General features: G+C 38.0%; 4 protein-coding genes across 10 annotated transcripts in view; 3 read left to right on the plus strand and 1 right to left on the minus strand.

The window, feature by feature from the left end:
* Positions 1-228: 228 nt before the first annotated feature.
* On the minus strand, positions 229-4,564 carry LOC145938985 (SID1 transmembrane family member 1). The gene is made up of 10 exons (XM_083042968.1): positions 4,048-4,564; positions 3,705-3,877; positions 3,320-3,615; positions 3,081-3,231; positions 2,902-2,985; positions 2,490-2,804; positions 1,846-2,389; positions 1,481-1,749; positions 1,186-1,395; positions 229-1,073 (listed from the first exon to the last, which is right to left on the minus strand). The coding sequence occupies exons 1-10, from the start codon at positions 4,064-4,066 to the stop codon at positions 786-788; spliced, it is 2,349 nt and encodes a 782-aa protein (XP_082899094.1). The 5' UTR covers positions 4,067-4,564; the 3' UTR covers positions 229-785.
* Positions 4,565-6,210: 1,646 nt separating this feature from the next.
* On the plus strand, positions 6,211-13,542 carry Pi3k92e (phosphatidylinositol 3-kinase 92E). Its single transcript, XM_083042967.1, has 10 exons — positions 6,211-6,984; positions 7,568-8,026; positions 8,127-8,564; positions 8,659-9,089; positions 9,177-9,464; positions 9,534-9,812; positions 9,893-10,162; positions 10,248-10,562; positions 10,635-11,097; positions 11,191-13,542. The coding sequence occupies exons 1-10, from the start codon at positions 6,820-6,822 to the stop codon at positions 11,320-11,322; spliced, it is 3,240 nt and encodes a 1,079-aa protein (XP_082899093.1). The 5' UTR covers positions 6,211-6,819; the 3' UTR covers positions 11,323-13,542.
* Positions 13,543-13,686: 144 nt separating this feature from the next.
* LOC145938145 (ABC transporter G family member 16) lies at positions 13,687-23,852 on the plus strand. The gene is made up of 24 exons (XM_083041554.1): positions 13,687-13,833; positions 14,570-14,807; positions 15,364-15,674; positions 16,055-16,253; positions 16,326-16,464; positions 16,554-16,884; positions 16,982-17,113; positions 17,223-17,451; positions 17,555-17,660; positions 17,739-18,008; positions 20,084-20,175; positions 20,241-20,289; positions 20,386-20,435; positions 20,521-20,660; positions 20,717-20,887; positions 20,954-21,192; positions 21,304-21,499; positions 21,587-21,618; positions 21,756-21,861; positions 22,113-22,340; positions 22,411-22,546; positions 22,611-22,716; positions 23,017-23,117; positions 23,183-23,852. The coding sequence occupies exons 1-24, from the start codon at positions 13,738-13,740 to the stop codon at positions 23,350-23,352; spliced, it is 3,867 nt and encodes a 1,288-aa protein (XP_082897680.1). The 5' UTR covers positions 13,687-13,737; the 3' UTR covers positions 23,353-23,852.
* A 366-nt stretch (positions 23,853-24,218) lies between these two features.
* The window catches only part of Rhogap19d (Rho GTPase activating protein at 19D), a 32,674-nt gene continuing 31,211 nt past the window's right edge, over positions 24,219-25,681 (plus strand). For 4 of the 7 annotated variants that reach the window (XM_083042921.1, XM_083042925.1, XM_083042924.1 and 1 more), the window contains exon 1: positions 24,221-24,727. The gene's annotated coding sequence lies outside the window, so the exon portion shown is untranslated. Of the gene's footprint in view, positions 24,728-25,681 lie in introns of all 7 variants that reach the window. The other 3 variants (XM_083042928.1, XM_083042929.1, XM_083042927.1) reach the window with 2 other exon arrangements.

The following is a 25,681-nucleotide window of genomic DNA, read 5'->3' on the forward strand; positions in this document are numbered from 1 at the left end:
TTCTATACGTTGTACCTGGAAGAACATGCGTTGCTAAAAAATACGGCATTCTGTATATAATTATATCCACGCGCGCGTGCACACACATACACACACATTCGCGAAACACGATTGTAATATTATAATATTATAATATTACAAACTATATATATCCTTATGTAACATTATTTTATGATATATACAACAAGAGTACAATTTCACATTTTACGCGAAAGGTGTATATGTGTGTGTGTGTGTGTGTGTGTGTGTGTGTGCATATATTATATATAATTATTTTAAAACTCTTGATCATATCTCCTATAAAAACGACGCCATCGAAGGATTTCGATTTTACTTGTTACGTTTTAAAACCGAAGACTCTGGTTTTGAATATTCCAAAAAATGGGCTATTAAGAAGCAGTTTTTTTGAAAATCTAATTTATCGATTAATTCTCATTAGAAGAAAAAAATCTGTGCTTTTTTGCTAACCACGTCTGGTTCTTAATAACTCATTTTTTCGTTTTTAATTGAATATTTTAATGGAAAACTTATATAGAATTTCGTATGCATTTATATACGTTTACTCATTCTACTTCCGAAACCGTGCGCAATCCTTTCGTGCAGACAATAATCATGGCGCGTTTCTATCACAAAAGAGAGAGGAGCTTTTTATATATGCTTTATACAATTTTTGGTAACATTGTCCAAGTAAACTATACATTGTATATATTCAAATCTTGTAAAAACAAGTTATAAAATTATATATACATAATTTAAATATACAACTCTATATAAAAGAGAGATTCTCAAAAAACTGGTATTTGGCTGCGATGTACATCTATTAGATCGTCGTCTAAAGTAAGCAATACCATAAATGAAAAGAACATTGCTAATGCCGAAAGAAAGTGCCAGATGTCATGAGAATCAAAAAAGTTCAATAATTCGCAAGGTCTATTATACAAACGAGACTGGGCCGGGGTAAGAGCCCAGGATATAGTCTTATTCACGAAGAAGTACATAGCTGCTCCCCAAATTAGCATGGACAAGAAGATGTAAATCGCTGGTGTGAGGAGAATCCGTTCTCTATGGCAAAGCTGAAAAGATTTTCAGGCATTTAAAATATTCTAATTGACTTTCTAATAGAGTTGTAAAAGAGGTCAAGACCGCGAAATAGAAAGAGAAAGAAAGAAGAGTGTATGTACATACCTTCATCACTATGTAAAAGAAGGTGTATAAAATTAAATTAGACATTAATATAGCTAGTAAAAACGTAGCGAAATTGTTCTCGTGATACATATTCCCGAATACCGCGAGTCCCACGTTGCATAAATTCGCCAATACGAGCATTATAAATCTAGCGGGATAGAGCGGTCGGAGTAGATGCCATATACCGCAGCGCGCGTCGTGTTTGAAAGTCTGTAAAAAAATGACAGGAATCAAACGGCGAGTGTCTCGCAGCGATTAGAAAATATTTTTAAAAAAGAGAAAAAATCACATATACCTGTATTACTCTGTTAAAAACACCTCTGTTGAATTTGCATCGTCCCATGTAATATATTTGTACAGTCAGAATAAAACATGTGAGTAAATGCAGAATGCTAAATATCACCCAGAAATATGTGGAGCCATTCAAGACTCCGATTAATCCTAAGAATATTATAAGGGCCAGAATTCCAAACGTCACCGGTGCCCTGGCATTTATATCAGGGTGACGATTCTGATAGATCTTGAGCATACAAAGCACCGCGATTACGTACATAAAACTGGTGTCTGTAAAAAAAAAAAACAGATAACGGTATCGATTAATGATATATGGCAGATAAAAGACGTGATGGAAAGAAAATATATTTCTCCGTTATTACTCACCAAATTGAAAATTACTACGACTAGGACACACGTGATAACTCGCCGACAGTATACCTTCCATTATCAATGCCGTCCCCATGGCATAAAATAGACCGTAATGCTGCGGTATGCCGTAACACTTTGTCGCATCCGTATTCGTTTCGTTGTGCTCTCGAGAGTAAGTTAGAAATATAAATAGTAAGCCCAGTAAAAAGTATCCGAAATTCGAGAGGACATGATTGAAGTCGGACAGCAGACCCAGCGGATGGGCGCACAAAAAGTTGTAGTAACACATATCTTGATTTCCGGTCGTGTGAAGCACTCGCTGATACGTTATCGCCAATTGGACAACCGGCAGGGTGTAGAATACCGCGACGGTAGCCAAATAATATAGATATAAACGAGATTTGTGTCGCAATATTCGCGGTTCCTTGCGAGCGAGATCGCAAACTGAGAGAACGATTTTTGTTCGTATTACATCCTTATCGGAGAAAGCATCCTCCATTAGATCTATATCGTCCTCGTCCAGGGACGAATCTTCCTCTACAGAGTCCCATTGCCTGACCTGTGAAATATTTTCGATCGCAAATGTATATATTTAAATTATTATAAAATAATATATATTGTATATATTTGTTTTTTTAACTTTCTTTGATATCAATTACCTCTCTAGTCATTGAGGGACTCGGCACCTGATCATTGATATCCTGGTTTTGCTCGTTTATCGGCTCTTGTAGCAACTCTCTGCTCTTTCTGATATTGAATACCACCACGGTCGTTATATAAAAGATACAAAAACACAATGCAATCGCCCCTGCTGATCCTGATGCAATGATATAATCTCGTTTAGTGATAGTAGGATTTATAATCAACGTGACGTTTTTCGTACGCAGAGGATTCCTACTGGATATCCCGTTACAATCGGTATCTTCCGCTTTAACGACCAGCACGACGAAGAATCCTGACGGATAAGTCTCTCTCTGCATCAAGTATACCAAAGTTCTATATTACATCGCGAATATATATAAAACATGTGCTTATAAAAAATCACTACATATAATCTTACATATTACTCACCGGTACTGTAATACCCCCTCTTTTGCTTACAGTCTGCCAATGTCCAGAAAGTTCAATGTTTCGTTCTAAATCAAACACAGGACACTGCGAGAGAAAAAAAAACAGATATTCATATACTGTGTATATATAATTTATATAATAATTTTATTTTTACAGCAAAAGTATCCATTACGACTCACCGATGTATTTTGTACAGATACAGTCATACAGATATCATTGTCCGATTCGACGCGAACAATAACAGAGGAAATATTCGTCTGTTTCGAGAAGATGTAACCATAAAATATAGGCTCAGATGGAGAGATCTCTATTACTCTCTTATTTCCCGAACTGCAAAAGATCAAATGCTATGAAGAAACTTTACGGACAAAAGTACAATTCTTTCTTATATTTCTCAACCATTAGTTTTTATATATACCTTAAGTAAAAATCCATCACTTCCACTACACTAAGATTAAATGAAATATTCTTGTGGCTGGCTGTAGATACACCGACAATAACATATGCGTCTTCATCCTTTGGCGCATATCGATAGTACTTTGTGGAGCATAGAGTTCGACTAGTTTTATTATATATTACAGAACTGTCTGCGCTCTCGACTAGCAAGGGTATCTGCCAAGATAGAATACCAGTTGTTTGGCGTACTATTACTATCAATGGTGAACTGTGCGTTGCGTTGCTTTCTATCTTTATCCTTGCAGTTTCCAGGGATATCTAAAAGCAATGTATCATCTAGTTTTAATAATAAATGGAGGAAATAAGCGAATTATGCGATCAAGAGTTGGAACTTCATCGAGACATACATTGGCGGCAGGATACAAATACACATATTCTACAGAAGCATTTGTGATGTTTGGATAACTTTGTCCGTATTTAGCCTGGATGACGATCGGGGACGACGAGAAGGAAACCGCAGCATCGAAAAGCAGCAATACGGTAATCAATCCTAAGGCATTTCGCATCTCCATTGAATTTACTGGAAAAAAAAGAGACAAGATAAAATTCTTAACTAGAGGTAAAATAGTTTAAAGAAAGAATTAATTCGGTAGAAGAGTGCATGTGTCTTTATATGATGTCATTCAATGTTGTAACCGATACATTGAAAAAAAGATAAATCATCAGACAAGTGATATTATGAGAAATTACCATTGATTGTTTTTCCCATTTTGACATAAATCGAGAATAAGAAGCTCCTTTCTCTCTTCTTTCATAAATAATTATATTACTCGTACTACACTCGTGTATGACGCATGTCCTAATTTGTGACAGCTTATAGATGTTTGGTTATCTCATTCCAATACGGTGTGTCACACGTATTAAGTAATTTTATATAAAAGAGAGAGATGCTCCGAAGATGCAACAACTTTACTCTTCGCTTCTCTATTGATCTCCGTTTTGTTGGGAACACAAAACTTGTTTCCACTTGTTTGTCAACCACAGCTGACTGCATCATCTCACCGCTGACAGTTCATATATACACTAGTGCAAATAGTGCAGCTGATAAAGAACAAACTCATCTTGTACTTTACTCGACGTTACAAAGCGTTTGATTGTGACCAATCTTCGTCTTAGGCCGGTATTCATAGTCCGTTCTTATTTCAAGACCGTCTTAAGTAATGTCTTAAGATGCAAATACGGCTCTGTGATTGGTTAATCACATCTTAAGATTGTACTTAAGACAGTCTTAAATATAAGAACCGACTATGAATACCGGCCATAGTCCGATCTTATATTTAAGATCATCTTTAAGCCTAGTCTACAATAGAGTCGTAAGGTCATAAACGTAAGAAATTGACCAATCACAGTCGATTATTCTCCTCGAATTCAACTATGATTGGTCAATTTCTTACGTTTACGACCTTACGACTCTATTGTAGACTAGGCTTTAAGGCTGGATTATAGAGGCCGTAAACTTTTTCCGTAACCGTAAATTTAAGGATTCAATCAATCGCGTTGCTTGATTCGGCAACGTGATTGGTTGAATCCTTAAATTTACGGTTACGGAAAAAGTTTACGGCCTCTATAAACCAGCCTTTAAGATGATCTTAAATATAAGATCGGACTATGAATACCGGCCTTATATATTTATTCTAAACGCAAAATTCGAAATTATAGGCCAACTAAACGAGCAATTATTTGGATGGAGATGAAAATAAAAATTAACAAATAATTATAGATATTATGTTAATCATGAGATTTAAACTACTTTATTAAATATATACGTTTCGGCTTTACTAAGCCTTCTTCAGTATAAAAATAATCGATGTCTTTGTAAAGAACAAAAAATATGTAAAGTACATTCGTGTCCGATGACGCTAGTCGTGCGCATTATTACAGTAATGATTATTCGAGGCCCATTAAATCGTTATCTATAGAGCATCGTTGTTGAAATGGTAATGGGTAACACTGTATAACGTTTATCACTCGGTTTGTTAGACACTTCATCGTTGGGAAGCGAAAAGTAGCAAGTCCGAAATGACAACGTCCACCGTTTGTGGGTTATTTTGAATGGTATACTAATATTAAAAATAATTATAATGTGATACAATATCTGTGAGTAAAAAATTATTAAAACTACTTACAAGTGTATAGAAAGATATTTAGTTGTCTAGGGCCTCCTATCTCTACAGTGTCTAGGTCATGACTGTTCGTATTTACAAAGATGAAATTGTAAGCATTAAAAAATAAGAAACAAACAAATGTGATTATTTGTTGGACAATTTATGTAGAATGTCAAGATAACTATCGTCAAGTAATTCGGTGTCTTTGTTAAAATTAATTCCTTGTTTCTGTTCTTTTATATGTTCTCTTATCTATTTATATTTATTCTAATTGATCGAAGCGTTTATAATGTAAATGCTCCCATTGTACTAAAAGAGAATTCAAAAAAAAATATAAATATATATGTTCTATATATAAAATATAAATATAAATATATATATGTCTATATATAAAAAAAATATATATATATATAAAATATATATTGTCATATTTATATAAATATATAGAAAATTAATAAATTTTGAAATTTAAATAAATAAAAAATTAATAAATTTTTAAATAAAATAAAAGTTATTAAATTTTTAATAAATTTCGAGATATATATAAATATATATATATATATATATGAATTGCAAATTGCAAATATATATAATATTTATAGAAGTCTGCTCTGAATTTATCCGAACATCGAGAAATTTCCTTTTTTCGACAGCCAATCAGAGCGCGGCCCCCGGATGCGCAGAAGATCTGCGCGTTTAAGCGCGTCTCACACGGGACCCGTTTCAGTGCTACGCTGCTGCCGCTGCTGGTTGAACGTTGAACGTCGAACGCGAAATAAATATAATGGCGGAACCGTGTTTTGTTATTACGTGTGGACGATAATGATTATTTGTATCTTGGCACGCGCGTGGGAGACTTTGTTTCTGTTTGGAAAAGATAAAAGAATAAGGAAAAGATGTTCCAATACTTGGTCGCGTCACGGATGTGAATGAACGAAGTGATCCTACCCGTTGTATCGCGAAAAGACACGGAATATTTCGCAGCGTGTCACACAGTGGAGTAAATAGCAATATATATAGATATAGATTTATATATAATTATACACACATATATATATATATATATATATATATATATATAATATATATATCCACCGTACCGCGAATTCTTCGATGTTACGAAACTAACGTCGCGAACCAGCTTTCCCACCGCAAATGGGAAAGATGAACGAGAGATTTGTCAGACGGCGTAGACGGGTCGGGAGTTATTTTTGATTAACGCTCTCCCGTCGTCTCGTGTGTCGTGATGTGAAAGTGGATCGACGTATGTACGTGGTGCTCGCCCACCTCGCGTACGTGCGTGCGTTTAACTCTTGTGCCTGATAATAAAGAGTTGGCGAATTTCTTCTCATTCATCATGGTGCACGGCGCGATACCGAGCGCGTACAAATACAACTTTTGGGCGGAGAGGCCCGGGGATGCACAGGAGCCCGCGGTGGTGGAACTCACGTGCCTCATGCCAAACGGTGTTGTCATACCGTTTGAGATCAATCGCAATATTACCTTGGATCAGATCAAGGAGGTGAGCCATACAACATACGTTGTATATATATACAGGGTGATGCGGAACAAACTTTGACAGATTGTTTGGGAGGTGTAAAACAATTGACATTTCTCGCTCACACATTTCTCATGACCTCCCAAACAATCTGTCAAAGTTTGTTCCACATCATTACACTCGTTCTGAATTCATCCTGTGTAATATCTCTTGTTTCATTGCGCAGTAACATTCTTTACCCTCTTTGACGATTGCATATTCTCATACTTTAATCGACTAATTTGCGTAATGTTGTAAAAGTGTATTTCAAAGTAAAAAATACAATCAGATTCTTGCATCTTGGAAACAAAACATGTATATTTAATTAAAGTTAATTGAATGTCATTTTAATGTCGTGATAGAGATGCATTTTATTTTCATGGACATTGATTATTATTAATTTGAGGAAATATTAATGTTATGTATACAAAAATATATACATGTTGCAACTGATGAACAAAGTATACGAGGGAGAAACATGTTTATTCGATGTACATGCAAAATTGCACAAATTAAAAGCTATAAATACGATTGTACAAAACTTATACGCTTAACTAATGTTCAACAGGATCTGTGGGACGAGGCTAGCAAGTACCCTCTTCATGGAACATTAAAAGATGCACCGTCGTACGTATTTTCGTGCATCAACTCAAATGCAGAAGTAGAAGAATTGCGGGATGAAACGAGACGTCTCTGTGATATAAAACCGTTTTGTTCGGTGTTAAAAGTTATAGAACGTGAAGGTATAAAAAGCGATAGGAATTTAGATTCGCAAATCGGCCGCTTAATCGGCAAAGGTCTGCACGAGTTCGCCGCCCTGAAAAATTCGGAGGTCAATGACTTTAGATGGAAAATGCGTCTCTTGGGGGATGATGTGGCTTTAAGTAGACAGAAGAGAAGTTGGGCGGAAAAGGTGCATTATCAGTTTCCATCGAGGATAGCGCCAGTGCCGACTGTACCCAAGAATATTGAGACTCGTTTGAAGGACGGAAATATCGTTTTGGTCACTAAATTCGAAAACTCAGAGGTAAGATAAAATATTTCTTAAGATAAGATATTTCCACATTACTTTTATATACCTTTTCTTAACAAATTATCACTGAAAATGACAAATCCTATTATTCCAGACAGCGTTTACCTTTCAAGTAACACATAGCACTACGCCGCCTGAATTACTCGAGATAATCTTGAACAAAAGAGCGAACACTCTTAATACTCGGGGTGAACAACCGAACGACTTTACGCTTAAGATTTGCGGACAGGAGGAATATTTGATCGGCGACAAAACGCCGCTCATACAATTTAGCTATATTCAAGATTGCCTAGCGAAAGACATCACACCGACGCTGGTTACGCTCAGCAAACAGAGCGTACCCGTGGACCAAGATAACGCCTTCGACAATCCGGAAGTGGACACGTTGCAGCGTACAAAACCGTCGTCTTCCACGTTAACATTGCGTAAGAAGGGCAAGCACATTTCGGCGTGGAAACTCGAAGAACCCTTCGTTTTCACCGTGAATGGAATTTCTCGACTTAATTGCGACGCCGCTCATCGTACTGTAGAGGTATGTTATAATACTCTGGAAACATTTTTGGAAAAATAGGACTATCAAAAGAAGGGATCTCTAATTCCGATTCCTCTTATTTTTTTGTACATAGATTGGACTACAAGCTGGCCTTTTTTACGGTGGAAAATCTCTCTGCGAAAGTCAAAAAACCAAAGAAATTGTTGTAAATCCCGATGGCAGTTGCGAATGGAAAGAGACTCTCAAATTCGACCTCAAAGTCAGAGATATACCACGAATGGCACGGCTATGTTTTGTATTGTATGAAATCAGCAAGACTGCAAAAGGGTTAAAGAGCAGAAAACTGGTCAGGGATTCGAAGCAGGAGTTCTTTATAAATCCTTTATGTTGGGCGAATACAACGATATATGATTTTAAATCTCAGTTGAAAACCGGGGCTATGACATTATATACGTGGACTTATGCGGAAGATATACAAAATGACGATTTACTTCATCCTCTCGGGACAGTGGTCTCGAATCCTCATATAGACAGAGCGGCCGCTCTTATGTTAACATTTCCAAAGTAACTACACGTTTTGTAATTTATGGAATGTGAGATATATATAATAATTTGTGCGTTATGTTGTATTTTATTCATTTACTGTTTTAGTTACGGAAAAGATCAATGTGTTCTTTATCCTACACCGGAGAAAATGGTCGAATATGCCCAAACGTTGCGGGAACAATCAAACGAACGCTCGGCTAAAGACGAGTTGAATCAGGAATCGGATGTTAGTCAACAATTGGAGCAATTGAGATTATTAACTGACCGGGATCCGTTGCACGAATTACACGAGCAAGAAAAGAAGACAATGTGGACGTTGAGGCATCATTGCCTTCGTGAAATTCCGACGCTTTTAGCTAAACTATTACAATGCGTAGAATGGAATGATCATAGGTAAGAGATTGATTGCTTATAAAGGGAAAGCGACGTATGATATAAATCGAAACTTGCGAATACTTGCAGAGAAGTCGCGGAGGCTACGGCACTTGTACAACTATGGCCAAAATTGCCAACGGAAAAGGCTTTGGAATTATTAGATTATGCTTACGCTGATCAAAACGTTCGAAATTTTGCGGTTCGTTGTTTAAAGGATGTCACCGACGATGATCTCAGTCTTTACTTGCTGCAGCTCGCTCAGGCCTTAAAACACGAGAATTATCTGGCGTGTCCTTTGACGGAGTTTCTCTTGAAACGGGCACTTAACAATCAAAGGATAGGACACTTCTTATTTTGGCATCTTAGGTTGATTGCATTTTCATACACATTATTCTGAATTATCTATTACAGTCTTCTTTCTCACTTGCTCGATTTATGAAAATTAGGTCAGAAATGCAAGTCGGCTCGGTGTCGGTTCGTTTCGGTCTCATATTGGAAGCGTACTGCAGAGGAAGTCAACAGCATATGCGATCGCTATTCAAGCAGCTCAAGTGTTTGGATAAATTGAGGAGTGTCTCGGAACAAGTGAAGCTGAAGAAGGATCGTAAAGCTGCTCTCCAGGGCTTTCAGGACTTTATCCAGGAACCGTACTGTCAAGAGGCGATATCCAACGTCCTTAATCCTCTTGACCCGAGTTTCAGGTGGAATCGCATCAAGTAAGTTGTTGTTTTCAAAATTTATGAAACGTCATTTTAAACCTTTTTTCTAATATTGCGATCGCTTCTCATTTTTTCGTCCTAGACTCGAAAAGTGTCGAGTAATGGACAGCAAGATGCGGCCGCTGTGGCTAGTTTTCGAAAATAGCGATCCTTTCGGCGAAGATATCTACTTAATCCTTAAACACGGAGATGACTTGAGGCAGGACATGCTGACACTTCAAATGCTACGTATTATGGATAAGCTCTGGAAGAAGGAGGGTTTGGACTTGCGCATGAATCCATACGGTTGCATATCTACGGAGAATAGAGTCGGGATGATAGAGGTAGTATTGAATGCGGAAACGATCGCGAACATCCAGAAGGAGAAGGGCACGTTCTCTGCGACAGCGGCCTTCAGGTTCATTTATACACCTAACACATTGAAAACGTAATTCAAACGACGAAATTTTTTATCTTTCTTTCTTTGTAGGAGAGGTTCTTTACTAGCTTGGCTAAAGGATCACAACCATACGGAAATAGCATTGAACAAAGCGATCGAGGAATTTACCTTGAGTTGTGCGGGTTACTGCGTCGCTACCTACGTTCTCGGAATAGCCGACAGACATTCTGACAATATAATGGTTAAGAAGACTGGACAATTGTTTCACGTCGATTTCGGTCATATCTTGGGCCACTTTAAGGAGAAGTTTGGATTCAGACGCGAACGCGTACCCTTTGTTCTGACCAACGACTTTGTACACGTTATAAATAAGGGCCAAACGAAAAAGGGTCACGCCGCCGAGTTTCAAAGATTTCAGAACTATTGCGAGCAAGCCTTTTTGGTTTTGCGTCAACACGGGGGACTTATATTGTCCCTATTCGCTATGATGATATCTACCGGACTGCCTGAACTCTCATCGGAGAAAGATCTAAATTATCTTAGAGATACTTTGGTACGTATAATCGCTACGCAAGATACAACCGTTAATATACTACAACTAATAAAGACGATACACTTAAACGGTGATGTTTAAATATCATTTCAGGTCCTAGAAATGTCCGAAAACGAAGCGCAAAAGCATTTTAGAGGCAAATTCGACGAGGCCCTCTGCAATTCGTGGAAAACGTCATTGAATTGGGCATCGCATAATATGTCCAAGAATAATAAGACTACGTGAACGGTGACGACAATCGTACTTTGCGCGATGAGTTTGAAAGCACTTGAAAATGCGAGTCACAAACACATCATCGAACAGCGTGTGCGTTATCAATGTTAAGGTGAACGCTCTGATATATTTGAGCATGTCGCGATCGATTGCTTGTTTGGGACACTTGTGGACTAGAGTAAAGACTGTCTTTGTTTCCGTAACTCCAACACTGTCGTTAATTAGAAAATTTTTGGCGACCGCGACCAGTATACACTTGAGACTGTATAAAATAATTGCTGCTGCTGCTGCTGGTGTCAGCGGATGTCATATTATCCGAGAGAATTGATTTAGTAAAATTATCTCTCAAGAGACTCGAAAATACGTTAGGCTCGTACTTGTTTTTTCGGAGCCTTATTACCCTACGCAGCACGAGCAGTCGGTGCCTACGTTCGGTATAGTAATACATTCTTCAACGACGGACGTACGGTACATATCACGAAACAGGATTTTTAAGTTTCGCTCAGCTAAGGCTTAGATTAAGTTTGAAATTCCGTCGAGTGATCTTAAATCTGAAATCGTATATAATAAGAAACTGGTTTTCTTTCGTAAAAAATAACGGAGGGGCGGGAGGGGGTGTTCATTCTCAAGATATTTATTCGCGATACGCCAAGTACGCCTATGAGATGATTGATACACGCGAATCTATTTTTTTCTTGTAACACGAAATAAATCGTCAAAGTCTTACATTCTCTTCGTCAACGTAAAGATATGTCTCCTCTAGATCTTTGACTGTAAAAAACCTATATTAAAAAAATAGATACCTTTATTATATTCGATTTGTCAAACGTGATACGTGAAGAATGCAACAACGCATCGCAATGTTTTTTGTAATTCGAAAAGAAGCTTGGCGATCGTTTTCGATAATGGACGATGCGGTCTTTCTCTCGCATCGTCCATTGGCAATGACAGTGTGATAACCCAAAGCAATATCTATTTTGCGAAACTGTGACACGACAAAGCAGCACCGATAAAAAAGAAAAAAAGATATCGTGATCTACCACGAGCGATCCTGATCCTGGGATAACCAATTTCCTTTGAATATCTCGATTGCGCAAAATTAACTGCTGATTTGCGTAGGTGCGTCACTGCCGACTGAAAATATTCTTTTCTCACGTCTTACATTTATTTCTTATTCGAGAGCAAAAAGAAATGATAGTTTCATGCCGATGACAAGTGAAATCTTTCCTAATTATTATATCACGCGTGCGATATCGTGTTTGAGATACATACATATATAGATATATGAAAATAACGCGAAACCACACACATACTACAAGAGAATACATATATATATATATTTTGATAAATATACCGCAATCCACATATTATAGCGATATAGTTGAATCAGTAGGGCCACATTCATACTTCAGCGCTGTCCTACGTAATAGACCGCTACGCTTTCTAAAAAAAAATAAAAAATAAAAAAAAACGGCTCTAAAGCGACGACACGACCGTACCGCGTTCTTTTCACACATACACACATACATACATACATACACATAATGTAAGATAAGATAATGATCTCTAATACACTCTAGGAAAGAGAAAAAAAAATAAATAATGTTGCAGACTGCGTCACACAATGTCGCATATATCCATATCATCATCATAATCATCATCATCCTCTTAACTAGTGCATTACATTTAAATTGTTTAATTCCTCATCTATATAAACACGCATAATATTATACATATAGGAGCGATAGATAATACATGTACGTGTGTACATCTCTCGAAATCCCTCGATCGAATTTTTGATTTTGATATCTTAATCTTCACCGAACGGATTTGTAAAAAAAAAAGTCCTACCGGGGACTCTGTATGTATATTAGGGGAGATAGAGTGATACTGTGCATACGACTGTGAACTGACGGAGAGGGGCGTTCCTCGCGTATATATCGTCGTAGACACGCAGGTGATGTGTGTATACACGCATCCGCGATACCGCGAGGAAGAGAAGCCGGGTTCTCTCTCTCTCTTTCGTTCTTCCAAGAGCGTGACACTGTACTGTCTCGTGCGCGGTTTTCGACACACGTTTCGTCGCTCTCGCAATTTTTTTTTTCTTTTTTTTTCTCTTCTTTCGTCGTCTCGCAACGATATTGGAATATTGTAATTTTTTGTACAACGTGCACATAGAGAGATCTGTATTGGTCGGTGTCTGTCTTGTAAATAAAAACCCGAATTTCGAAACCGTTGCGTTGCTTCAATTTTTACGAGAATTCGTCGGCGCAAATTACATCACGCGAGTATATAAACACGTTCTACTACTTGTAATTAATATCGGAGACTGTTGTATTTTTTTAAATCGAGTGATACTTGTCGGCGCGTCTGCGAAAAAAGGAAGAGTACCAGAAGAAACCAGAAGAGTCATCGACGAGAAGAAAAATGACGGCTACCGAGGAAACGGAGCCGTTGATACCCACCACGCCGACGACTTCCACCGGAAAAAGCCAAAGGGTCACTTATCATGCAATCTCCTTTGTAAGTAAGAGAATAAGCAAAATTTGACCAGATTATCTTAAATTTTATTTTACGAATTCAATGAGAAGTGAATTAAATCGAAATCCGCGTATTTTTTATTTTCTTATCTTTTTTATCTTTTATCTTATTCTCATATATATGCATTTCGTAATATGGCTTTTAAACCTCAGTCATTCACATCTAATATGGCTTCGTTCCATTTCCGATTCTAGCGAGAGTTCGATTGCGCGATCGAAGCTATAATTCGAATTAATAAATGTCAATTTTTTTATCACAAATTAGTCATCCAATATTTGTATAAAATCAATCTTTATCTCTAATAGATATATCGAGACAGTTTTAATATTTTCGAGTAATCAATTATTAAACTTTTGTCAAGTTAAAAAAATAAAATCATTTTATAGCCAAAATTATGCACAAGTAAATTTTAATACATCTAATTCAATATTTGATTTTTTAATTTGATGCTTCTTTCGAACAAAGATATTAAGAATTTTATAAAGACACAATGAAAAATGAACTTTGAAGGTTTTTGTCAGGAAAGAATTTTCCTGAATATTCGAATATTTTCCAAAATATTTGACGAAATAATTCTTTTAAAAAATACTTTGTAGTTTGAAACAATTCATCTCAAGCGATTAAAATTATTAGCGAAATCATACATTTTTTTGACAATGTGTTATTATTTACACTGAAATATGAAATATATAAGAAAATAGAAGCTCTATTGTTATAGGAAGCAAACGAAAGAGATGGATTGCATGACGGAAGCCCCGAGAACTCCTTTAGTCTGAAACCGATTTCGAGCACATCGACAGGCGTGAATTTCAACAACAGCGAAATCTTCAGCAACAGAATTACATACACGTGGAGCAACGTTAATGTCTATTATAGCACGAAAACCAACAGGATCTGGGATAAATTAATGTTCAGGCCTCGAAAGTTCATCGCGCAGAAGCATATATTAAAGGATGGTAAAAAGAAATGAGAAACAAAAAGCTGCATTTTTTTCCATATTTGCGACAGTTTTATAAGAAAAAAAGCATATGAAATCATATATAAATATATCATATATAATCATATGTAAATATATAAATATAATTATTTATATATGCTCTCATATATATATATATATATATATATATATATATATGTTCTTTTTTTCTTATATATACAATATGCTGTTTCCGTTTATATATAAGAAAAAGAATAATGAAAGATAATTGTAATTTTTATATTTTTAAAAAATTAAATTTTGTGATTAAATTTCACAATATTATGTACAAAAATATACAATAATAGAATATATAATTTAATCGCAAATTTCGGTTTTTTTTAAACAATGCAAAAATTATTCTTTTAATTATTTTTACGTATTCTTCTTATTCATTATTATATATAAAATTATATAATTTAATCGCAAACTTATTTATGATTATGTATATGGACTGTTTTTGGATTTACAGAATGCGCATGTGTGTTCATGGAGCTTTTAGCATATTTCGAAAAATAAATGGACATCCTTTTTAGTGTGCGGAGTGGCTTATCCTGGCGAATTGCTCGTAATCATGGGCGCGTCAGGTGCAGGCAAGACGACCTTACTAAACGCACTGACATTTCGCACGACACGTGGAGTGTCCGCATCCGGTCTGATGGCCGCCAACGGTCGAAGAATATCACCGGGCGTACTCACTTCGAGGATGGCTTACGTCCAGCAGGACGATCTGTTCATCGGCACGTTGACAGTGACGGAGCACCTAATGTTCCAGGCGACGGTGCGGATGGATCGACACATACCTCGTCATCAGAGGATCAAGCGGGTCAATGAGGTCATCGACGAGGTAATGCGTTAATCGTGTTAAAAGTGGACGCAAGTGAGCGAGAAGAATATCAGATGCGGGATACTCTTATCAATATTCCTTTTCACCGACGATTATGCATTTTATATATTAAAAATTTATTAAAAATATATATTATGCTATATTATATAGTAAAATATATATTGGATGATTGCAAAAGTTCGTGCCCGATTTGCATAGATGGTGGTAATAACTTCAAATCGGGCATGAACTTTTGCAATCATCCAATATTATATTATATTATTCAAAATTAATACATTTTATAAAAATGTACTTATTTTTAAAAAATGTATTTAAAATGTATCAAAAATTAATTTTATTGTAAAATAACTCTTGTAATTGTCGGTACCTTTCGTAAGCAGCTTGCCCTTTCGAAATGCCGAAATACCACGATAGGGATACCCGGTAAAGTGAAGGGTCTTTCGGGCGGCGAGATGAAGAGATTATCCTTCGCTTCCGAGGTACTGACCGATCCGCCGCTGATGTTCTGCGACGAGCCGACATCCGGTTTGGATTCCTTCATGGCTCATCAGGTTGTTTCCATCTTGAAGGCGTTGGCAGGTGAGTCGCGATAAGAGCTGCGCGAGCGAAATTATCTCGCGATATAAAGGTATAATAAACAAATTTCCACAGCAAGTGGTAAAACGATCGTCGCCACTTTACATCAACCTTCGTCGGAGCTGTTCGCTCTATTTGACAAAATTCTGCTGATGGCCGAAGGAAGAATCGCCTTCATGGGTACGGCCGCGCAAGCTTGTTCCTTCTTCAAGACGTAAGCTCAGCAAATGAAACATCGAACTGTATTAGATTCGCATATTTTTAAAAATGAAAGCCGACGATGTATAATATAATTTCTTCCAGACTCGGCGCAGCCTGTCCCAGCAATTACAACCCTGCCGATTACTTCGTGCAATTATTGGCCGTGGTACCGGGACGCGAATTGGCCTGTAGACACGCGATCAAAACAACGTGCGACAGCTTCCGAGGCAGCGAATACGGCAGAAAGATCGTCACGGAGGCAGAAATAGTCCACGGCGAAATCGAGAGTTCCATCAAGTACCATTCCAAGGATCCCAATCGTTCGCCTTATAAGGCCAGCTGGTGCGAGCAATTTCGCGCCGTTCTGTGGCGATCCTGGCTGTCGGTGATCAAGGAACCGATCCTCATCAAAGTTCGCCTCCTACAGACTATCGTACGTTTCCCTCTCGTACAAACACAAATATTTGCGACAAAAAAAGGATAAATTACACGATGTACAAAAAGGAATAAACTTGAATTTTCTGTCGCAGATGATCTCGCTGTTGATCGGCGTTACTTACTTCGGCCAGCGAATCGATCTGGACGGCGTGATGAACATCAACGGCGCTCTGTTCATCTTCCTTAGCTGCATGACTTTCCAGAACGTCTTCGCCGTCATTAACGTGAGATATATTTCGAGATATGTTTTTTTAAATTTTTTATTTCGAGTCTTATTGGAGGAAATGCTGAAAAAAATTCGTGTAAGCTCAAAACGTATCTATCCATATGCAGGTATTTTGCGCCGAATTACCAATATTCCTTCGCGAGCACAAAAACGGCATGTATCGCACCGACGTCTACTTCATCTGCAAGACTTTGGCGGAAGCGCCGATATTTCTAGCGATACCACTGATGTTCACCACCATCGTTTATCCCATGATCGGCCTCTATCCCGACATGAGGCACTTCTTTGTCGCCGCCGCCGTGCTGATTCTCGTGGCCAACGTGTCCACCTCGTTCGGTAATCATCCAGGAAAAAAAGTTCATCAATATAATATAATAAAATAATATAAATAAAATAAATATAATACAATATAATTATATTTATTTTATTTCATTCGCAGGCTATCTGATATCTTGCATCAGCAACAGCGTGACTACGGCTCTCTCCGTTGGTCCTCCGGTGATAATACCCTTCCTGCTATTTGGCGGCTTCTTTCTAAACACGGCGTGAGTATTGTAGAGTTTTTAACACTAATACGACACTAATACTTAAGGTATAACTGATCGATAATACTCGTGCGACAGGTCCGTGCCGTCCTATTTTGTCTGGTTCTCGTATCTGTCCTGGTTCCGTTTCGGCAACGAGGCTCTTTTGGTCAACCAGTGGTCAGAGATCGATTCTATAGCCTGCACCGTAAGTAATGTCACGTGTCCAAAGTCGGGACGCACCGTTCTCCAGACTTACAATTTCAAAGAGGAGGACCTCCCGATGGACATTATCTGCTTGTTCGCGCTTATCGCGGCGTTTCGTCTCCTGGCGTTTTTCGCCCTATTGTCGAAAACTCGCCGTTCAAAGTAATCATCATCATCATCTTAGGAACAAGGACACGATCTGTAAGGAACGAACAATTCGCTCTTGTTGCGACATACTTCTTTAATAAATAATTTTAATACAATTTGAATGCATAATCGCATCCTCCCATAATATTCTAAATAGAAACATATTATAAAAAAAGAGAACAAGTTGCGCGTATAGTTTTTTTTTTATTTACAAATGCGAAGACTATTAGAGGTACAATTCATGAGTTTTGTTAGGGCTATCGATGTTGACACACGCCGACCGCAAAAAGGCGACGTAATAATAAGGGACTGGAAGAAACACACCTCCCCCAACTTGCAGCTACCATATCTATATGTCGGCGTTTCCTGTATCGGGGTTACCCGCTCTTTTTCGCTCGCGTCTAGATACTATTACAAACCGGTTGTGATGCATACCGTGCGACCGCACGTACGAGAGAGATATTTAGGACGTAAGAGAGACAGGTCTTGGGAGACCTTCGAGAGAGCGCGTCTCTTAGGAAAAAAAAATCAGGATCTACATTCATACGTTTGCCGATTCCGCGATATTGTTCGCGGCCCGCAGATCACACCGAGATCACGAGATTGTCATTCGGCTGGAAATAGGCAACGCGATACGCGAAAGAGAGAATGCCGTTGTTGTTTCTCTCTCAGCTATAAGTTCGCCGATCGTTGAAAATGCAACGCGTGACAATTCCAATAGCGGATCGGCCGCGCTAGTCTACGCTCGACTACATGTAGGGTTTCGGTTTTCGATTACCGGCGAGGCTCTCGTGTCACGAAGAACGTTTACTCACTGCGAATGAAGTAGACAATTTCTGGGAACCTCGGGAAAGGGTATTAGTGTCTTACGTAAATAAGCTATATTGATTTGCGAGCGTCACCGGTGTCAGATTACCCGGTCGTTGGTCTGCCTTAATTTTGATATCGATTAGAAAAAGAAGCTACAATTTTGCAGTCTAAAAAATTAATAGAGAGAGAAAGTAAATTAATATAACATAATTAATAAACATATCAATTATATTAATTATATAATATTAATTATTAATTATATTTATAAATAAATTATATTTAAAAAATATATAATTTATAAATGATATTAATGTAATTGATATTTGACAATTGATATTTATATGTAAAAGAAAACATGTTTAAAGTTTTTTTTTTTTTAATTTTATAGGCGAATTTTCTGATCGTTGGCGAATCGATATTCGATTGCGAAGATAGTAACGCGAAGAAGGGAAACGAAGTGCATCAGGTGCATCGAGTGGTGGTAGCGCGCTGACGGAAAGCATGGAACGCCTGCAAGAGTCTCGCTTGCTTTTAGTTGCCGATCTCAGTCTCGCGCTTGATTGTCAGTTTCTTGCCCTTCGTATTACTCGTCAAAGATCTTCAGGATCAGTGCATCAGACAAGTGCATCGGTGTATCTATTTCGTTTTACTTGTCAATTGCTTGTAGGGATAATCAATATCTTTATCATCTTTCACATCGCGAGAATATCAAAGAAATAAACAATAGAAAAAAAAAGAGAGAAAGGGGGAAAATTTTGTTTGAAAATTAAATTTATACAATATAAATAAAATTTATTTAAATTATTTTCTTCGAAATAGGATTTTATATTTTAGTAATGTATTTACTTTGAAAACATTCTGAAAATTCTTTAATTCAGATCATTGAGTTGCAATTTTTTTCAATGCGCATATTTTCTCTTCGTTTCTAATATATATATGTAATTTGAAAATTTCTCATTCTAGTATACATAAAACGAAGAGACTTTATGAAATAAACAATCATGCAGCATTAGAACGAAATAAAACTGTGACGGAGAATTGAGATAAGAAATTAACTGCGTACTTTGTTGAGTTTCTAATGCTGTTAGATTATAGGAGATGAGAATGATATGTACACACATATATAAAGTTGATATAATTTACAATCTGCAATATCGCGAGCAAGAGATACTTCGAAAATTATCTTCTAAAAAAAAAAAGAAAATTTTTATATTATTATTTTTATATTCTGCTTTCTCCTTCGTCGAGGAAGAGTCCTCTCTTATATCAAGGACAACATAAGAGAAGTGCAAGATGCTCTCTTGGCAAAATTTGTCTGTTTATGCGATGGATCGAAATCGACGCACCATAAGCAAGCAGCTCATCAATAATGGTATTCAACACAATAAGAATAAAATAAGAATGACATGATGTGACATTTGATTATCTTTGTTCCAGTCCGAGGTGTCGTACGACCTGGCGGGCTAACCGCGATCTTAGGAGGCAGGTAAATTATTTGCTCATTGATTGATCATCAATATCCTATGATCAACTGGTGTGTCTTTCCTAATCAAAATTCTTTCTTTTTCTCTTTATAATGTAGCGGTGCTGGGAAGAGCTCCCTGATGACGGCGCTGGCATTTCGCACAGGATGTAAGCAGAACTCTCTCTCTTCTTCAATCTTTGAAGGAAGAACAACTTGAAATAAAATTTGTCTCTCTTATTTGCGAATTGACAGCTAGCGTCGTCGTGCACGGTGATATTCGCGTGGATGGAGCATCGGTTACCTCGTCATACATGCAGCGTCATAGTGGCTTCATGCACCAGGAAGATATGTTTATCGAGTCGATGACGGTGCTCGAACACATCTGGTTTATGGTAAGCTTCATTCTATTTTTTTTTCTTTCAAGTATTTTACACTTTCTTCCCGCCAGGCTAGAATGAAACTAGACGGAAGAATCCACGTGTCGGACATTCGACTGAAGATCGATCGTTTGCTGAGGAACGTGGGTCTAACGGAGAGACGCAACGTCCGGATCGGCGGCGGCGACGACGGCAAGGTTCTCTCGGGTGGGGAAAAGAAGAGACTGGCCTTCGCTACTGAAGTACGTATTTCTATCTATATACTTTCATCCCCTTGAAAATTTTCAACTTTGTATATGAAATCGCAGCTGTTGACGGATCCCGAAGTATTGTTCCTGGACGAACCGACGACGGGACAGGATGCACACTCGGCCAATGTCCTCGTCTCGCACATGACGTCCTTCGCGTCGAGAAATCGCACGATCTTGTGCACGATACATCAACCGAGTTCCATCATCTTTGACAACTTTCATCGAATAATCCTTCTAGCAGGTGGTAGAGTGGCGTTTGCTGGTACCGCTACACAAGCGATACAATTTTTCTCCAGGTATGTAGTCTCATAAAAAGAGGGGTGTTTTCCAGCAATATAGACTCCTCTTTCTAGCTCGTTGAAATTTAAATATATATTAAAATAAGATATTGTCATTGTCATCCATAGCCAAGGGTACGAGTGTCCGCGCAATTATAACCCGGCCGATTTCCTGGTAGCGACTCTAGCGATTGCATCCGGCGACGCGGACGGAAGCGGAAGAGTCGCGCAGAAGATCTGCGATGCGTTTCTCACGAGCGAAGCGTGCAACGAGATCGACGATGCACTGCAACAAGAGGTCGATACCATCCGATCGCGACGCACTGTAAGCAAACTCATTGCGAAATAAATATTAACATTAAAAACAAATAATTGAAAGGGCTTTATTATACTTTATCTCTCTTTGTTTCAGGCTAAGGAAGATATTCGCGAATTGCGCTCCTTGTAAGTATACCCCTTCTTTTTGCAAAAGATACGTCAAAAGTAAATCGGATCGCAATTATATTGAAAATATATATTGAAGAAAATCTGAATTGTGTTATTTGCGCTTAATGCATAAACGCGATTTTTATATGATGCAGCAAGGAACCGCGCTGCTGGCTTCGACTTTACTGGCTAATTCATCGCGGATTTCTGCAAGTTCTGCGAGATCCTTCGGTACAATTCATTAGGATGCTGCAAAAGATTGTAAGTAGTCACGAAAATATTCTAAACCTTGTATTTTTCGGAGATAAATCAAGATAATTCCGTGTAATTATGAGTAATCGGATGACTTGGAGAACCGATTATCTTTTCGCCGGGTCACTCGTGTCGCATAACTTTAAGAACGTTTTCTAAATCTGCGATAATTAAAATAGATATTAATATAATTCTTACTTTGAAAATATTTTTCTTCTTCCCCGGGCTCTGCTGCTTCCTTATTTCTTCTTCAATTTTAGAGCGTCGCGACGGTCGCCGGCCTCTGCTTCATCGGCGCCATCAACCTCGACCAGTTGGGCATCCAAGCCGTCGAGGGTGTCATATATCTCTTGGTATGCGAGAACACGTTCTTTCCCATGTATTCGACCTTGGCGTTGATCCCGCAGGAGTTGCCGCTTCTACTTCGCGAGTACAAGGCCGGCATGTATTCCGTTCATCTTTACTACGCGGCGCGAATGATATCGCTGGTAAGAGTCCTCCGTTATTTCTGCCTTTATTTAAAATCATGCGTGCTTTGCGAAAATTCGAAATTTTCAGATACCGGGTCTGCTGATAGAACCAGTGTTGTTCGCCGCGATCATGTACTGGCTCGCGGGACTAAGGCCCACGATGGACGCGTTTGGTTTGACTCTCCTGGTGGTTATATTCACGATGAATGTATCCACCGCTTGCGGTAAGCGTTATCGCTAATATCGTTCCAATCATAGATTTATTGATTGAACTCTCGCGTTTCTCAGGATGCTTCTTCTCAGCTGCCTTTGAAAGCGTGCCACTGGCGATGGCCTATCTGGTACCTTTTGACTATATTCTTATGATAACTATGGGTCCTTTTATCAAACTCAGGTATTTGTCATTGTTCTTGTTGAGTAAATTTTAATATATTTATGTTATTTTTTTGTCAAGCTATTACTAAATAGAGGCAAAGAGTTTGTTGTTTTACCTTTTCAAGTTCTGTATTGAATTTAAAAAAAGAAAGAAGATGAACGAAAAACTCTTCTTTCTAAACGAGAAAGATGATTTATTAAATCGCGTGTGTGAGAACAATTTTGCCGCGATTTTAATTATAACTTTATTTTCAATTTTTTAAATAATTTTTTTGCACAGTTTCTATCTCTCTTCTTATCGATACTTAATAATTGACAGCTCATTACCCGTATACATACGATGGGTAAGATATGTCTCGTGGTTGCTACACTCGACGGAAACTCTCACCATTGTCCAATGGGAAGGCGTGCACAACATATGTAAGTTACATCAATATATACACATTTTTCTACGAGATGTACAACGACCTGTTTCCTGCGAACAGCCTGCGATGGAGTCGAGTTACCCTGTTTCACCGAAGGAACCGAGGTGTTGGACCGCTACGATTTCGACGAGCACAACTTTTGGCCCGACATCATCCTCATGAGCATTATTTACGTCACCTTCCATCTGTTAGCCTATGTCTTTTTATGGAAGCGATGTAGATCGAGATAAATGGATCACAAGCGAGAATTAGAGAAAAGATGATTGAAAAAAAATGATGTACCTCACTATAACTGACCTTTCTAGCTTCTCTCTATATAATCACTTAAAGATTTAGGAAGTATATTAATAAAATTAAAAAAATAAATAAATAAATAAAATAAAATAAAATTTTAATCATGATTTTTTTTCGCGTGATCTTTCAATCTAAGCTTTCAATCTAAATTATAGGCAAAAATTTTACATCGAAATTTGTATTGCATCGAAAATTAATTGCTATAATTAAAAGGTATGATAAGATGAGCTATGTAAAGCTCGCAAAAGATACGATATGAACATGAAACCATATACATTTAGAAAATGAATGAATTTTTTAGTAGCGTGAATTGAGAATAATATTTACATTCATTTTCTGTGAAGTTTGTATTTGCAGTAATCTTATCTCAGAAACGTACTTATCACATAAAGATATGAAGTACGTAGAACATTATAATATGACTACTCCTTGCACGTAGTAAAGGATTTTATTAATTGTGTAAAGACTACGAATAAATTTTATATTTTAATGTGGTCATTATATTGCAAATTGATTTTGTTTTGTTTTCGCCCTTTCAAGATATATTTAACACATTTTTTTAGAAATAAAATAAAATTGCTCATGTATAATCATATAAATAATTATAAATATATGACAATCTTAATCTTTCTAAAAAGACAATAAAATATATATTTTTTCTCTCTTCAACGGGATAGTCGTACAGCGATATTATCGACACGAAACGTTTTCGGTGTTTAAACTCGCAACTTTGTCAACAGATGGCGAGACCTGTCCGGATATCATGGCGACCTCTCTCTCCATCTCTCTCAGAACGACATGTTACTGACACGGCACCGTCATCGCTCACCGTCATCGCGCGAGATAGTTGGCTCTACGTAGTTCCGCGGCGACGACGTGCATACATATATACGTAGATCCGAATCCGGATTCGTGAGATACTCCGATACACGGTAGACGCGATCCTCGCTCCGGGCCCAGTAGTAGCCGCGTCATGTGCGTGTTTCTAGTGTCGCGGAATTGAGGGAGCCCTCCGTGTTGTCGGAAGGAAGGAAGGAAGGAAGGAAAGCCAGAAGGAAGGATCGACTCGAGAGGAGAGGCTCTCGGGAGACGACGCGCTATAATAATGCATCCCGGAACGGCGGCCGCAGCTCGCCGCCGACGCGATCGTGGCACGCTACGGATGAAGCGCGAGGCCAGGTCGAGCTGCAACGACGACGTCGCCGTCGCTGTCGGACGTGGATGAGAGGAGGCGTCTCGCGTCTTCGTGTGCTAGCGGAGGCGCTGCGAACGGCCCCGAATATTAGCGCGTGATATTTTCTTCTCGACAAGGTATGTATGATATACTTTATACTTGTATTAAGACCCCCCCCCCCCCCCCCCGATACGGAGCGGCATTTTCGCTCCGATTTTTCCGTTCCTCTTCTTCGAATCTGTTAACCCCAGATACCTTCGCTCGCGCGAGCCCCTGTATATCTCGTTTTTTTCGTTTTTTTTCTTTTTTTATACTCGAACTTGCATTCTCGTACAGATGTGGGACACATTTATGTATATACATATGCGATTCCGAAGGATCTCTCGCCGAGGCATATTATTTTTACGACTTTGGTTTTTTTTTTTTTTGCATTTTTCTTTTAGCGAAGAAAAAACTTTGCAGGAAAAGAAAGATCGATTCGCTTCGAAGCGTTGTTCAAACGCGTGCCTTCTTTGTTGATTAATTTTCTTTGCACAAAGAAGTCGCGTGGTTATTGGAATATCGGAGAGAGAGAATTTTATAACCGTTATATAAAGCTCATTTGAAATATTCTGTAAGATGCGGGGCACGTCGCGTACGTAAAGTGTGTCGAATTTTCGAAAGAACGCATCGAGAACTGTTATCGGGAACGGATCGAAGGGATGACGGATGTCGTTTTAATGATAAACGAAAAGTGCATGCATGCATGTGTGCACACGTACGTAGAATGCTTTGAAGGTACGTGCGTGGCTCGTTGCTGTAAGCTCGCAAGAAGTTGCATTTTCGAGCGAGAGCAAGCGATAAACAAGACGTAAAGAGCGTCAACAATTTTGTACGTGATAGCTTATAGTTATTAAAATCGTATAATATCATATAGTTTGTATATTCGTAATATTGTATGCTAATTATTATCGTAACATTGTGTGCTAATTATTTAAAATTTTTTATATCGGAATTTAATTATTAGACGATGTGACAGAATATTATTTTCGCTTCACTCGACTATTCTTCGTTGCTTTCGATGGTGTAGAAAAATGTATTCAAAAAATGTC

This window comes from Prenolepis imparis, unplaced genomic scaffold (assembly GCF_030444845.1).
Source record: "Prenolepis imparis isolate NDT839.2.m4 unplaced genomic scaffold, iyPreImpa1.0 SCAF_7, whole genome shotgun sequence".
NCBI classification, from domain to species: Eukaryota; Metazoa; Arthropoda; class Insecta; order Hymenoptera; family Formicidae; genus Prenolepis; species Prenolepis imparis.

Coding starts and splice junctions, on each gene's coding strand:
- Pi3k92e (XM_083042967.1), top strand. CDS start 6,820: ATGGTGCACGGCGCGATACCGAGCGCGTACAAATACAACTTTTGGGCG. Junction 6,985..7,567: donor CCTTGGATCAGATCAAGGAG/GTGAGCCATACA, acceptor AATGTTCAACAG/GATCTGTGGGACGAGGCTAG. Junction 9,813..9,892: donor TTCTTATTTTGGCATCTTAG/GTTGATTGCATT, acceptor TATGAAAATTAG/GTCAGAAATGCAAGTCGGCT.
- LOC145938985 (XM_083042968.1), bottom strand. Junction 2,986..3,080: donor TATCTGTACAAAATACATCG/GTGAGTCGTAAT, acceptor TTTCTCTCGCAG/TGTCCTGTGTTTGATTTAGA. Junction 2,390..2,489: donor GTCCCTCAATGACTAGAGAG/GTAATTGATATC, acceptor AATATTTCACAG/GTCAGGCAATGGGACTCTGT.
- LOC145938145 (XM_083041554.1), top strand. CDS start 13,738: ATGACGGCTACCGAGGAAACGGAGCCGTTGATACCCACCACGCCGACG. Junction 16,885..16,981: donor TTCGCCTCCTACAGACTATC/GTACGTTTCCCT, acceptor TTTCTGTCGCAG/ATGATCTCGCTGTTGATCGG. Junction 20,888..20,953: donor GACTGGCCTTCGCTACTGAA/GTACGTATTTCT, acceptor ATGAAATCGCAG/CTGTTGACGGATCCCGAAGT.